Consider the following 15,812-nt stretch of genomic DNA (forward strand, 5'->3'; position numbering starts at 1 on the left):
GTTAGATAGGTGATGGGTGTTAAGGAGGGCACTTGATATGATGAGCACTAGGTGTTATATGGAAGTGATGTATCACTGAAGTCTACTCCTGAAAACAGTATTGCACTAAATGTTAACTAGCTAGAATTTAAATAAAAAATTGCAAAGAAAAGGAAAAAAAGTATAGGATCAGTTTCAATCTACTTCTGGGACACCATTTATTTAAATAAATCTTTACATATGTGGTCCTTAGAACATGCTACTACCTCTTATGGCACAGAATATCAAACCCTCAGGGAGCCTGGGTGGCTCAGTTGGTTGAGTGTTTGGCTCTTGGTTTCAGCTGAGGTCATGATCCCAGGGTGGTAGGATGGAGCCCCATGTCTGGCTCTGTGCTGAGCATGGAGCTTACTTAAGATTCTCTCTCTCTCTCTCTCTCTCTCTCTCTCTCTCTCTCTTTTCTTTTCTTTTCTTTTCTTTCTTTCTTCCCTTCCTTCCTCTCTCTCTCGCTTTTTTCTTTCTCTCCCCCCCACCGCTCTCCCCTGCTCTAGCACACTCTCCCTCTAAAATAAAAAAATTAAAAATTTGGGGCGCCTGGGTGGCGCAGTCGGTTGAGCGTCCGACTTCAACCAGGTCACGATCTCGCGGTCCGTGAGTTCGAGCCCCGCGTCGGGCTCTGGGCTGATGGCTCAGAGCCTGGAGCCTGTTTCCGATTCTGTGTCTCCCTCTCTCTCTGCCCCTCGCCCGTTCATGCTCTGTGTCTCTCTGTCCCAAAAATAAATAAACGTTGAAAAAAAAAATTTTTTTTAAATAAAAAAAAATTAAAAATTAAAAAAAAAAGAGTATCAAACTCTCTTAAAGATGGCTGTTTTCTGCCCCCTAAAATTCATTCTGCAATTGTTTTTTGAGCACCTGTTATATGCCAGGTAAAAGGCATACTGCAGTAAATAATATAAATAAGGTTCTAACAGTATTCGTGGGAGTGAGTTAATTCTTGATGTGAAGATAATTAAAGACTCTGATAAGAGTCATAAACAATATAAAACATGATGATGAAACAGAGAGTAAATGGTGTAAGGGTCCAACTTTACGAAGGTGGTCAGGGTAAATCTGTGAGTGGGTGACTTTTGAGATAAAAATGATGAGAAGGAACCACCACAGAATGGCTCAGGGAGCATAGTGTCCAAATGCAGAGTAGAGTAAGAGCAAAAGCCTTCATGTAGGAATGAATAAGTTTGGTGCAAGCAACATAAAGGAGGATGGTGTTGCTAGAGCATAACACATGAAGGGTAGTGTGGTTTATGACACAGTCAAGAGAAGTAGGCAGGAGCCAGACAACTCAGGGACTTCAAGGCCACAGAATGAGTACAGCACTTTTGTTTGATGAACCAAGTTTTCTTTGTTGCTATTTTCCTATGATTATTTGGAAGTTCTAATTCTTATTTCCATTCTAGCAATGATTATCTTAAAGTATATACGTTTAAATATATATACTTTTCAAAAATTACAATAGTAATCATCTAAGTTCATATAGTGTAAAAAGTAAACTCCTGCCCCTTACTCTTTTGCACTAAGCCCTTTACTCTCCTCAGAGGGAACACTGTCAACAGTTGTGACAGGTATCACAGCAGACTACTCTAATGTATTTAAACATAAACATGTGTATACTACACACACATATACTTTTTAAAATGCACATGGAATTATGTTCTACATTGTCTATGATTTGTTTTTCTCATTTAATATGTCTTGCAGATCTTTAGTCTTTCTTGAAGATAGAGACTATGACAAGTATGGATTTACTATGGTTTAACAATTCTCCTATTTAAGAGTGGTTACCAATATTTTTAAAGAATAAAAACGATGTGGGGCGCCTGGGTGGCTCAGTCGGTTTAAGCGTCCGACTTCAGCTCAGGTCACAATCTTGCAGTCCATGAGTTCGAGCCTCGCGTCAGGCTCTGGGCTGATGGCTCAGAGCCTGGAGCCTGCTTCTGATTCTGTGTCTCCCTCTCTCTCTGCCCCTCCCCCGTTCATGCTCTGTCTCTCTCTGTCTCAAAAATAAATAAACGTTAAAAAAAAAAAATTAAAAAAAAAAAAGAATAAAAACGATGTTGGATTTCTGCATCCATCTTAAGAAGTTAAAGAACACAAAGTAAGTCTAACCTGGAAGGAAATACTAAAAATAAGAACAGCAATAAAACAGAAAAAAAAGTGGCTTATCATTAAATTTGCCTTTGCTAATATTCTCCTGGCCAGTGGTATTAGAAGTATTGGTTATTAGAAGCACTATTCCTTTCTCCTTTCTTGAATGTTTTACAGATGCTTAATATGCCACCCAATTCTCAATTGAAATTTATAATTAGTTGATACATTTTTATAATTTTAGAATACGGAATCAGTATTTGGCATAGTTTAACATTTTAAGCTTTTCAAATTAAAACTTCAAACAAGGTTTACAAATAGACATCACACCCTTAAAGGAAATAACAGAAACAATTAGTAATCTCTATGCTCTCTTCATAGAGATTTCAAAATAAATCTAAGGTTATACATAGGATGTGGGTTTTTCACTGGGAGAAGTATTACAGAAAGTTTGTGGTATTAGAAGGGTCATGACACAATGCAGGTTGCTTAGTCTCAAATGCAAGTGTAAAGTTTACATTTAAAAAATATTTTAAATTACATGCACAGATAAAAAATATACCTCAAAGAGAGACTATGCTAAACATATATCCAAGCGCTCTCTCTCTCCTTGGTAAAGCTAAAATATTTCAGAGGCCATAAGAAGGCAATATCTTTGCTGTTTTAAAGGTTAAATAATACTTTTTTTCGAGGCTATATTATGAAACTATGTTCAACGGTCACAGAGGCAACCATGTTAACTTGCAGCAGGGGGACAATTTTTAAGTCCTAATTTGGTATTTTCGATGCATTTATTAAAGCAAAATATATTAAGCAAATTATAACTGCATATGAAATTACTATAGAAGAAAACCCAATGATATGAGTAAATCCCTGACAGGTGATAAGTAATCACCGTGATTAATCAACATAACCTTACTGAAACATCAATAGCAACCACTAAGCTCTAGTAAGTTATTACTGATTTGTACTTTGCCCAAAGAAAAATTAATCATAATAGTAACTGTGGTAAATGGTAGCCTCTCTGTGACTTCAAGGTGACTCATTTGAAACATCTAAAAACAAAATCACACTCATCTCACATACTATTGATAAAGTTTCTAAAACAGTTTCCTGTAATTTAAAGTCATGCACAAAAAAGGTTTGAATATTTTTTATGGTTTAGCAACTAGAAAAAAGTACATATAAATACTTTTAAGAAAATAATAAGGTAATTTGAAAGTATGTAAGGGAGAACATAAATCTAAAAAAAAATTTAATGCTAAGACTGACTTAATTCCATTTGTGAAGAGAAAGAACAAACACAAATATGCATTTTAAAGTGATCTTTCTTGGGGCGCCTGGGTGGCGCAGTCGGTTAAGCGTCCAACTTCAGCCAGGTCACGATCTCGCGGTCCGTGAGTTCGAGCCCCGCGTCAGGCTCTGGGCTGATGGCTCAGAGCCTGGAGCCTGTTTCCGATTCTGTGTCTCCCTCTCTCTCTGCCCCTCCCCCGTTCATGCTCTGTCTCTCTGTCCCAAAAATAAATAAACGTTGAAATAAAAAATTAAAAAAAAAAAAATAAAGTGATCTTTCTTATAGGACCAACTACATGTCCATATGAAAAGTCAGCATTTGCATAAGGTCAAAAGCTAGAAAATATTTCTTATAAATCATAGTTTAATTAGAAGCAAATCAATTTTGTGATGAATACTTAAATTTATAGGATTCCAAGGGTCCCAAAAAACCACGAGATTATATAAAGTATTTTTTATAATAGACTTTTTAAAGAACAGTTTTTGATTTACAGAAAAAATGAGAAGACAGAAAGTTCCCATATACCTCCTGCACTAGTTTCCCTATTATTAGCATCTTTCATTATTGTGGTAAATTTGTTATAATTCATTATAATTAATGAACCAATACTGATATATTTCAAACTAAAATCTACAGTTTATTCAGATTTCCTTAGTTTTTTTGTTTGTTTGTGAGCTAATGTCCTTCTTCTGTCCTAAGATCCTATGTAAGATACCACATTACATTACATTTTGCTGTCATGTCTCCTTAGGCTCCTCTTGGCTGTGATAGTTACTCAGACTTTACTTGTTTTTGATGAGCTCTGAGGAGTGCTGGTCAAGTATCTTGTAGGATGCCCCACCATTGAACTTTGTCTGACATTTCTTCTCATGTCAAGAATGGGGTATAAAGGTTACTAAAAGACTACAGAAATACCATCTTCATACCATATCAAGGGTACGAATTATCAATATGATTAATAACTACTGATGTTGACCTTGATTATCTGTGTTGAGGTAGTGTTTGTGAAGTTTCTCCACTATACAGTTACTCTTTTTTTTCTGCCTTTTCCATACTGTACCCTTCAGAGGGAAGTCATTGTGCACAGTCCACACTTAAGGAGAAGCACTTATTTTTCTTCTCCTTAAGGGTAGAATATCTACAACAATTATTTAGAATTCTTCTGCATAGAAATTTCTCTCTTTTCCCTCATTTATTATTTTTTTAATCATTATTTATATCAGTATGGACTCATGGATATTTTATTTTTTTAAGTTTATTTATTTTATTTTTGAGAGAGTTATGAATGGGGGAGGGGCAGAGAGAGAGGGAGAGACAGAGAATCCCAAGCAGGCTCCACACTGTCAGTGTGGAGCCCGATGCAGGGCTCAAACCCACGAACAGTGAGATCATGACCTGAGCCAAAGTTGGATGCCTAACTGACTGAGCCACCCAGGTGCCCCTTGGATACTTACTTTATACTGTGAGTTACAATCTACTATGAAGTACTTTAAGTATTTTTTCCTTAATTGTTCTACCTTTGGCCACTAGGAGCTCTTTAGGTTGGTTCATCTGTCCCTTTAAGATACTCCTATTAATATAGGATTTTGTTTTTGAGCTTCTCCTTTCCCTAGTATTATAAGGTGTCTAGGCTCATCTTCGTCCTTACTGTATTTCCTGTCCCAGCCCTGGAATCAGCTATTTCTCTGAGGAGCCTTGGTTTCTTTTACTAGAGAATGGTATGAGAGACCAAGATGTAAATAACAGATGTACATAAACTAAACCTTAGTAACTTTTAATAACACCAAGATGATCATTGCCATGATGGTACTTAAAGGTCTAATCACTCTTCAGTAATTCTTCAGATGCTACATACAGCAATAACTTAAAAACCTCTAGGTATTTAATTTCTTCATATTTAACTGCATACTAAAGTTGGATACCAAAGAATCTGAACCCCTAAGTAAAAAAAAATTTTTAACTGAATTTTATAACACTTAATGACTACATAGCAAGCTGAGTAAAATATTCTATATATCTAACTTCCTCTGCTGAGAATTATTATTAAAACTAGGTAAAATTACAGAATAGCTATATTCATAATTTAAAATGCTTAAGATTTTGAGAAAATCATTTAAGAAAAATGAAAAATATTTTACTATTTAAGTTGCTCAAAATGAAAACCATTTTACTTCAAGGGCGGGGAAACTTCCAAAATGAAGTTTGTTAGCCAAGAGCTGGCAGATAAACTACCACCTGTTGTGAAACCATTAACAAATTAGCTCAGGAAACTGGAAAGCACAGACTGATCACAAAGCTTTATGATAAACACCATCATTTAGTAATGTCACTGTAATTTAATGTTATTAAAACACATATTTTAAAGTTCAGTGATAAAGATTTTATCACTTCCTCTCCATCTCTGCCAAAACTGCATACTGATCTGGGCACACTGATTTAAACCTAACTCACTCATTTTAGGTCAGAACAGAATTTTGAGTGGGTGTTTTTTAAGCCACGAGTGGTTGGGGTATTGCCCATGTGAGGCATCCCTAGAGGTTATCTGCTGGGCAAACTAACGAAAGTGGGTAAATGTTACTGGCTACCAGGAAAAGAACAAAAAGTTGGATTTGAGTAGAACTACACTGTTTTAAATTAAAATTTTTCCATTACTTATAACCAAGCAGCATTAATTTTATAGATGTGCTTGACCCCCAAAAGCTTTTAATATGGTTATGACAAATTAATCTGCTTATCTTTATAATAACCAAAATACAAATTCAATTCCAGGCTAAATATCAGAAAGCTTCAGTTTAATTCCTACCAAATTTATTCAACTATCTGAACAAAAATGAACTTTTCTGTGTTTTGTTCCACCTGCAAAGCAGAGCAAGTTCTATTTAATATGAATGTAAAAATAAAGTCCTTGACTAATAAATAACATTTGGATCAATGAATAAAGGTGGAAAATTCCACTAAGAGAAAGAGGAAACACTTTTTAACCATTTCCTCCCTCCTAAATACTATGAATTACTCTTAAAAGCATTTTTTCTGAATCAAGTTCAATTAAATCTTTTTAATAAGTTAAATGTCTTTTTTTCCTTCTTAATTTTTACTTATTTTTTTAAATTTACATCCAAGTTAGTTAGCATATAGTGCAGCAATGATTTCAGGAGTAGATTCCCTAATTCCCCTTAACTATTTAGCCCATCTCCCCTCCCACAACCCCTCTAGTAATCCTGTTTGTTCTCCATATTTCAGAGTCTCTTATGTTTTCATCCCCCTCCGTTTTTAGATTGTTTTTGCTTCCCTTCCCTTATGTTCATCTGTTTTGTATCTTAAAGTCCTCATATGAGTGAAGTCATACGATATTTGTCTTTCTCTGACTAATTTCGCTTAGCATAATACCCTCTAGTTCCATTCACGTAGTTGCGAATGGCAAGATTTCATTCTTTATGACTGCCGAGTAATCACCCCAATGTTTATAGGAGCACTACCAATAATAGCCAAAGTATGGAAAGAACTCAAATGTCTATCAATGGATGAATAGATAAAGAAGATGTGGTGTATATATGTACAATGGAGTACTGCTAGGTTAAATGTCTTCTAATTGATCACTCCTAAACTCAAAAACCTTGAATGACTTTTCTTGCTTTTTTTTTTTTTTTAACATTTATTCATTTTTGAAAGGCAGAGAGAGACAGAGCACGAATGGGGGAGGGGCAGAGAGAGAGGGAGACACAGAAACAAAAGCAGGCTCCAGGCTCCAAGCTGTCAGCACAGAGCCTGACGCGGGGCTTGAACTCACAGACCCCCGAGATCATGACCTGAGCCGAAGTCGGACGCTTAACCGACTGAGCCACCCAGGCGCCCCTTGAATGACTTTTCTATCTTATTCAGACAAAGGCCCAAGTTCTTAGGCCCTACATAATCTGCCCTATTTAATCCTCAGACCTCCTCTACTTCCCCTCTTACTTCACCCAAGGGCTCGAATCAGACATGATTCTTGCCTTAGGCTCTTTGCCTTTATTAATACCTTAGCAGGGAATTCTTTCCCTAAATTTGCATGCCTCACCTGCTTGAAATCTTTAACTATCCCACCCCCCCACCATTTTTTTTTTTTTTTGAGAGAGAGAGAGAGAGAGACAGACAGACAGACAGAGCATGCCCGAACAAGTGCAAGCAAGGGAAAGACAGAGAATCTTAAGCAGGTGGAGCCCAACAAGGGGCTCAATCCCATGACCCTGAGATCACAAGCTGAGCTGAAATCAAGAGTTGAATGTTCAACTGACTGAGCCATCCAGGTGCCCCTAAATATCCCCTTCTAATATGCCATTTCTTACAACATTATTACTTTTTATTTTTCAAAATGGCACTTTAAAAAAAGAGGTTTTTTTATTTTTGAGAGAGAGTGTTGTGCTGATAACAGAGAGCCCAATGTGGGGCTCAAACTCACAAACTATGAGATCATGACCTGTGCCAAAGTCAGATGCTTAACCGACTGAGCCACCAGGTGCCCCTACAACATTATTTTAAAATAGTAAAAGTATCCTACTCTCAACATTCCAACCCTCTTCCTTTCTTACATTTTTTTCTCCATTGTATTCATCATCTTCTAAATTACCCACTATATGATTCATTTATTTTATTCATCTGACTTCTCTACCATTAAACTTGACAATGAAAGGGATTTTTGTGTGTTTTGTTCACTAATTCTTCTAAAGTGTTTAGAGTAGTGACTAGCCCGTAGTAGGCACTCCATAAATATTTATTGAACTGAGTCCAATACCACATTCAAATTAATAGTTTAATCTATTCTTTTAGCCACATCGGGACTTTTCAACACGAGTAATTAAAATAGCGTGAGATGGTTTATAGAAGAAGTCTATAACTGAGTGGGTTAGTGGAGCAAAGACAACAAAATAGACTGGGATGGCATCATGAGAGAAGGCTGATCACAGCAGGTCAAACTTAAGCTGACCTCTGAATGAAAAGCAAGATCAAAAGAGAAGAGAAGAAGAACAGAGTGAACTGGGATTTAAAGGATTTTTTTTTTAAGTTTATTTATTTTGAGAGAAAGTGAGTGTGCGGGAAGAGAGAAGGGCAGAGAGAGAGAGAAAAAGAGAGAGAGAGAGAGAGAGAGAGAGAGAGAGAGAGAGAGAGAGAGAGAATCCCAAGCAGGCTTTGCACTGTCAGTGCAGAGTCAGCTGAAGGGCTTGATCCCATGACCCATGAGATCTAACCTAAGTCGAAATCAAAAGTCAGACGCGCAACCAACTGAGCCACCCAAGCGACTCAATTTGCAGGATTCTTAACCAGTTTATTGTGGCTCAAGTATAGGTAAATGCTAGAAAAAGTAGGAAATGAAGCGAGAAAGGGAGGGAAGATCAGAGCAAAGAGAGTCTTGTGCAGAGAAGCCAGACTTTGAACTCTGTCCTGAAAGCCACTGGAAGCTACTAAGTAGGTAATGAACAAGGATCTAGCAGAAAGTCAGGGAAGGAAAGAGAGACAGGGAGACAGAGAATCCAAAGCAGGCTCTGCACTGTCAGCTTGGAGCCCGATGTGGGGCTCGAATTCATGAAACCGTGAGATCATGACCTGAGCCAAAACCAAGAGTCAGACACTTAACCAACTAAGCCACCCAGATGCTCTGAGGAAAGTTTATAAACTTTAAATCAGACCTAAAGTTTCAAGTTGACTGAAGCATCTTTGAAATCAAATTTAATAAACTTCAGCCTCACAAGTGTATCTACTACCAAATACTGTGTTTATACAAATGAGTATTTGTTCACCTGATGTATTTCCTCATCTAAATAGGACACTTATACAAGTATAATTTCATATACTTTAAGAAGGCCTTAATTATATTAATAACAGATTACATAATAATATAGTTTATTAAGTGAAGAGTTGGAGAGAAATTGGTTTATGGTGGATAATTTTCTTAATTCATTTATTTAAATTCAAGTTAGTTAACATACAATGTAGTGTTGGTTTCAGGAGTAGAACCCAGTGTTTCATCACTTATATATGACATCCAGTGCTCATCCCAACAAGTGCCCTCCTTAATGCCCATCACCCCATCCCCATCCCCATCCCCTCCAGCAACTCTCAGTTTGTTCTCTGTATTTAAGAGTATCTTATGGCTTGCCTTGCTCTCTGTTTTTATCCTATTTTTCCTTCTATGGGAAAAAATTTTATTCACAAGAGAGTAATGTTAATTGAAAGAGTTAGTCCAAAGAAATATGAAATATCAAAATATTTGACAGAGTTCTCCCCCTAGTGGAACCTGAAAATGATTGAAAATATTTCCATGACTAAGAACAACCTAAATGTATTATTCTTATAATTGAAAAAGCAGTTTCAGATTTTAGCAAGAGATCTATTCATGGATCTTAATCTGCATGCAATGAGCAAATGAATGAAAGTTGAATCATCAAAATGTTTACTGAAAACAAATTTACTAAATGTATTAAGAGGGAGCTAGCCATGGAGAACTCAGTAAGAAGAAATACCTTAAAAGCAGAGGACTAGGGGGTACAGAGAAATATCAATTAAGGAAGGCATAGTAGTTTGCGGAATGGTACAGAATTTTGAAAGAATGTGAAAATTTTGAAAAGTGTGTGTATGTGTAGTGGGCAGGGAGGGAGGACGGATAGGTAATGCAGATTGGGGCAACAATGAGAAGGTAAGCATTTTATGCTGAGGAACTTTGATATGATTTGCTAGGTAAAAGGCAGTCAATAGAAGTTTTTTATGTTGTAGAAAGCTAATTCTGATAGCTTTGTGGAAGAGCTGAGGCTAGAGAAAAGAGAACTGGCAAGGAAGTTACTACAATAGTTCAGATAAGGCTGGGGACAGAAGAATTCAGGGAATGGCTGGGGGAATAGAAAGGCTAAGAAAGAGTGAAAGAAAAGTTTGTGAAATTAAAATTACCTTTGATTTAGTTTTAGATTTACTCAGCACTTTTCTCTTTTGAAGGAACTGAAGAGCTAGGCAAGACACATCAGTCTGTATGAGTTATTAAAAATTATCTGAAAGCCAATCTACAAGAGTAGGTGAGTAGGTAAAAGGTTGGTAGAAATGTTAACTAGCACAAGCATTTTGTAAAAATAATTTGGTATTATCCAGTAAAGTTGAAAGTTTATATACTCTCTCTCTATATATAGCCTTGATGTAAAGGGCTAAAAAAAACGTGTAAGTGAAGTTCCTACTAGGTTGAACAATTCAGTAAGAGATGATACCATTGATCAAGACTTGAGATACAGGGGCATCTGAGTGGCTCAGTCGGTTAAACGTCCCAACTCTTGCTTTCAGCTCAGGTCATGATCTCACAGTTTGTGAGACTGAGCCCTCCATCAGGCTCTGCTCTGACAGTGTGAAGCCTGCCTGGGATTCTCTCTCTCTGCCTGTCCCCCACTCACGCTCTCTGTCTCTCTCTTGCTCAAATAAATAAATAAAATTAAAAAAAAAAAAAAAAAGAAGGCTTAATACAAAAAAAAATTTGGAGGGAATGAAATAGGAACACATATAATTAAAACAAATTTTTTTAATGTTTATTCATTTTTTGAGAGACAGAGAGAGACAGAGCGTGAGTGGGGGAAGGGCAGAGAGAGAGGGAGACACAGAATCTGAAAGCAAGCTCCAGGCTCTGAACTGACAGCAGAGAGCCCGATGCAGGGCTCCAACTCACGGACCAGGAGATCATGACCTGAGCCAAAATCGGACACTTAACCGACTGAGCCACTCAGGCACTCCTAGGAACACATATAATTTTAAACACGTTGAATTTGAAATGCCTGTGCAACTTCCGGGGGGAGTGGTCTACTGTCCATTAAAACTATTACTCCACTCATCAAAAGATACAAGTTAAAAAACAACAATGAAAGACAAGTCAGAGTAGGAGTAGGTATTTGCAAAACATAATCTCAATAAATAAAGAACTACACATCCAAAGAAAAAGACAACCCAGTGGAAAAATACATACAAAAAGACTTTAGCAGGTACTTTAAAAAAGAGGAAATCTAAGTGGCCAACATCATTAGCGATCAGGTAAATGGCAATTAAAACCGTGACAAAATATCAATGTGTACCCATCAGAATGGCACAAGTTAAAGCATCTCTCACCACCAAGTGTTGAAGAGGATATGGAACAAGCAAGAACTTTCATATGCTGCTGCTGGGAGTTTAAACTGGTACAAGCCCTTTGGAAAATAAAGTTGAAGATTTGCATGCTCTGTGACATAACTATTCCACACTTTGGAATAGTTTTGGTATACATGCTAGAGAAACATGTACATGTGGTCAGTATAGTGCACAAGATTGCTCATAATCACAGCACTGTTCAAAACAGTCCCAACTGGGAAACACCCAAATGACCACTAATATTAAGATGGAGAGATACATTATGATGTTTTCATAAAATGGAACATGTACAACAATAAAAATGATTACTCTTTCTAAAATAATGTTGAACAAAGAACAGACAAAAATTAAAATATTCAATAAGACTCTACTCAAAATTCAGAAACAGGGAAAATTAAACTGTACAGAAAGGCATATAAAGATGACACAATTATAAGGAAAAGCAAAGGAGCGATTACCAAAAAAAAACAAAATAAGGGAGTAGGGTATGATTGGGTAGACTTCTGGGGTATAGGCAATATCCTCTATCTTGACCTGAACAGTGATTATATGGGTAATGTGTTTACCCATATTATGTTGTTGCTTTGTATTATGAACTTCTCTGTATGTTGTGTTAGTATTTTTTAAAATGGCTTTTAAAAAAGGTTTAAAAATTATTGGTTAGGGGAAACATGCTATGCCTGGAGTTACATTAGGATTTGTTGTCATACAAGATAGCTCCTGAAGCCATGTGAGACCTTTCATTTGAGCACAGCTCTCAAAAAGCCAAAAACTTGGATTTTCAGAAGAATATAAACATTCAGAACTGAATGTTTAGACTGAAAAACAATAAACAAGAAAGAATAGAGGCAAAAGTGAGTGGCGCAGGAAAGCCAAGAGAGGAGAGAATGTAAAGAGGATGATTGGCTAACAATGACAAATGAAATAAACTCAAGCAGGATAAATACTGAAAAAGTGCCAATGAATTTAGCAATTAGGATGCCAGTGATTATTTAATCAAAAGCCATTTGATGCCAACATACTCCTGATGGTAAAAATTTCATGCATTTTCTTTTCTATTTTTCAAAACAGATGTTATATTTCATTTTAAACAAGACATGCCACATATCAGGCTCTTCGTTTTAATTACTATTTCAGAATAAATAAAAAGAGTGATATAAATCTTGCTGTTTGTGACTAAGATGTACAGAAATGTAGCAAAATTTTATAATTTTCTTGATGTTGGAAAACTATAGGCTTAAACTAGAATTGCCTGTGATACCATGGTTTAAACTGCTGATTACAAATATATTATGCAGTCAGTTCATGTCTAAAGTTTTCCTGCATATGTGTTACTTTACAGGGAATATTACCAACAGAACACAAAAGCTATCTTTTTATAAACTTATACAAATCATAATGTGTTTTTAATTACTTTTTATGCAGATCAAAAGATGAGGCTATAATATATATGTCTTAAAAAACTAAGCAAATTCTGAACTGAAATTTAAGACCAAAGGATATTTCAAGTAGGAAGAAATTCTAGATGCTGTAGCAAAAACTCTATTATAGCTTGGAACAGAATATAACACATTTTTAAAGAAATAAGATTTTAAACATAATACTTTTCCCATATTAGAAATTTACTACCTTATACTGTATAAGAAATAAGACATAGAGTGAAAAAAAACATTTCTTTTTGAATTCTCATTTGAAAATTGCTTTGGCAATGTACGAATATGATAAACTTTCACTCAAAATTGGACTGAGAGCAGAGGCAACGAAAGAAGAAGTAGGAAATTAGTTAGCCATCCAAAGGAATGAAATTTTGACATTTGCAATGATGAGGATGGGAGCAGCTGGGTGGCTCAGTTTGTTAGGCGTCCAACTCTTGGTTTTGGCTCAGGTCATCATCTCACAGTTCAGTTCATGGGTTTGAGCCCCACATTGGGCTCTTTGCTGGCAGTGTAGGGCCTGCCTGGGATTCTCTCTCTCCTTCTCTCTCTGCCCCTCCCCCATGTGCTCTTTCTCTCTTTCGGTCTCTCTCTCAAAATAAATAAACTCTAAAAAACAATGATGTGGATGGAGGTAGAGTGTATTATGGTAAGCAAAATAAGTCAGGCAGCAAAAGACAATACTACATGATTTCACTCATATGTGGAATTTAAGAAAACAGATGAACATATGGGAAGGGGAAAAAAAGAGAGAGAGCGAAATAAACCATAAGAGACTCTTAACTATATAGAACAAACAGGGTAGATAAATGGGTGATGGGTATTAAGGAGGGCATTTGTTGTGCTGAGCATACAGTGTTATATGTTAAGTGATGAATCACTAAATTCTACTCCTGAAAACACTATTACCCTATGTTAACTAATCAGAATTTAAATAAAAATTTGAAAAGGGTGGGGGGGGGAAATAGGTAAATTTAACAAAAATAAAAACTTTCGTGCATCAAAAAACAACAAGAGAACAAAAAGGCAACCCAAAGGAAGGGAGAAAACATTTGCAAATTATAGTCTGATAAGGAACTGACACTGAGAATATATAAGCAACTTCTACAACTCAACAACAACCTGATTCTGTAAAGAAAATACACAAATGGCAAATAAGCAAATGAAAAGATGGTCAACATCACTAATCATTAGGGAAATGCATATCAAAACCACAATGAGCTACCACTTCACACTGATCAGGATGGCTATTATAAAAAAACAAACAAACAACAACAAAACCCCCAGAAAATTGACAAGTGTTGGTGAGGATGTGGCAAAATAAGAACCTTGTGCATTGGCTAGTGAGAACGTAAAATGGTGCTATGGCAAATAGTACAGCAATTCCTTAAAAAGTTAAACACAAAATTATCACATATCCATCAACCCCACTTCTGGGTAAATCCCAAAGAATTGAAAGCAGGGATTCAAACGGATGTGTACAACCATGTTCATAGCGGCATTAACACAATAGCCAAAAGGAGGAAGCAACCCAAGTGTTCACCAATGGATAAACAAAATGTGGTATACACATACAACGGAATATCACTCAGTCTTAAAAAGGAAATACATGTTTTCACATACAACATGGATAAACCTTGATGACATTATGCTAAGTGAAATAAGCCAGTCACAAAAAGACAAATACTGTATCATCTTACTTATATGAGGTACCTAGAATAGTCTAATTCAGAGATGAAAAGCAGAATGGTGGTTTCTGGGGGTTTGGGGAAGAGGGGTATTAGGACATGTTCAATAGGTCAACTTCCAATTTTGCAAGATGAAAAGAGATCTGGAGCCTGGTTGCAGATCAATGTCAATGTATTTAGTGTCACAGAACTGTATACTTTAAAAGAGTAAATTTTATGTTAAATGTATTTTACCACAACCAAAAAAATGGACTTGGAAATGAACAAGTGTTGAAAATAACAATCACTCGGGGCACCTGGGGGGCTCAGTAGGTTAAGCATCTGGCTTCAGCTCAGGTCAAGATCTCACCATCGTGAGTTCAAGCCCCACGTTGGGCTTTGTGCTGACACTTCAGAGCCTGGAGCCTACTTCAGATTCTGTGCCTCCCTCTCTCTCACCCCCTCCTCCACTCGCATTCTGTCTCTCTCTCAAAAATAAACAAACATTAAAAAAAAATTTAAAAAACAGAAACAAACACAAAAAAATAACAATCACAGTTATTAGGAGGAAGATGTAAATGGTGCAGGAAAGGGGCAGAGGGAAGGAGAAACTACTGCCTTATTTTTGTGTGTCCTTTATTATTTTCATATGGTACCTGGATTTCCAGCTCAGCAATGTGCTGCTGTAATTCAGCCACAGCAGCTATGCTATCTGCTTCCCGGAGTCTCACAGCCATCACTTCTTCCTTGTTCTAGGGAAGAAACAAAATAAACCAAAAATAAACCATGTAATAAACCAAAAATAAAACATAAACACTTGTAATCTGCTTCAAATTTAAAAAATAACAAATAGATTAAATGAGAGAAAAAAATTGCCATTATCTCCTGAACTTGATATAAAATGAAAACCAAATATATAGAATAGCATTCCATCTTTTAGCATTGAGAAACACCACTCATGGGGTGCCTGGGTGGCTCAGTAGGTTAAGCATCCAACTTTGGCTCAGCTCATGATCTCACAGTTCATGAGTTTGAGTCCCGCGTTGGGCTCTGTGCTAACAGCTCAGAGCCTGGAGCCTGCTTCCGATTCTGTGTCTCCCTCTCTCTATGCCCCTCCCTGGCTCGTGCGTGGTCTCTCTCTCAAAAATAAATAAAAATAAACACCACTCATAT

General features: G+C 36.6%; 1 protein-coding gene across 7 annotated transcripts in view; it reads right to left on the reverse strand.

The window, feature by feature from the left end:
• EVI5 (ecotropic viral integration site 5) overlaps positions 1-15,812 on the reverse strand; it is a 248,898-nt gene that overhangs the window by 55,556 nt on the left and 177,530 nt on the right. For all 7 annotated transcript variants that reach the window (XM_040470985.1, XM_040470988.1, XM_040470986.1 and 4 more), the window contains one exon: positions 15,296-15,391. In XM_040470985.1, coding sequence (XP_040326919.1) covers positions 15,296-15,391 — 96 coding nt within the window. The remainder of the gene's footprint in view (positions 1-15,295; positions 15,392-15,812) is intronic.

The sequence above is a fragment of the Herpailurus yagouaroundi genome, unplaced genomic scaffold, assembly GCF_014898765.1.
Source record: "Herpailurus yagouaroundi ecotype Mexico unplaced genomic scaffold, PumYag 77, whole genome shotgun sequence".
NCBI classification, from domain to species: domain Eukaryota; kingdom Metazoa; phylum Chordata; class Mammalia; order Carnivora; family Felidae; genus Herpailurus; species Herpailurus yagouaroundi.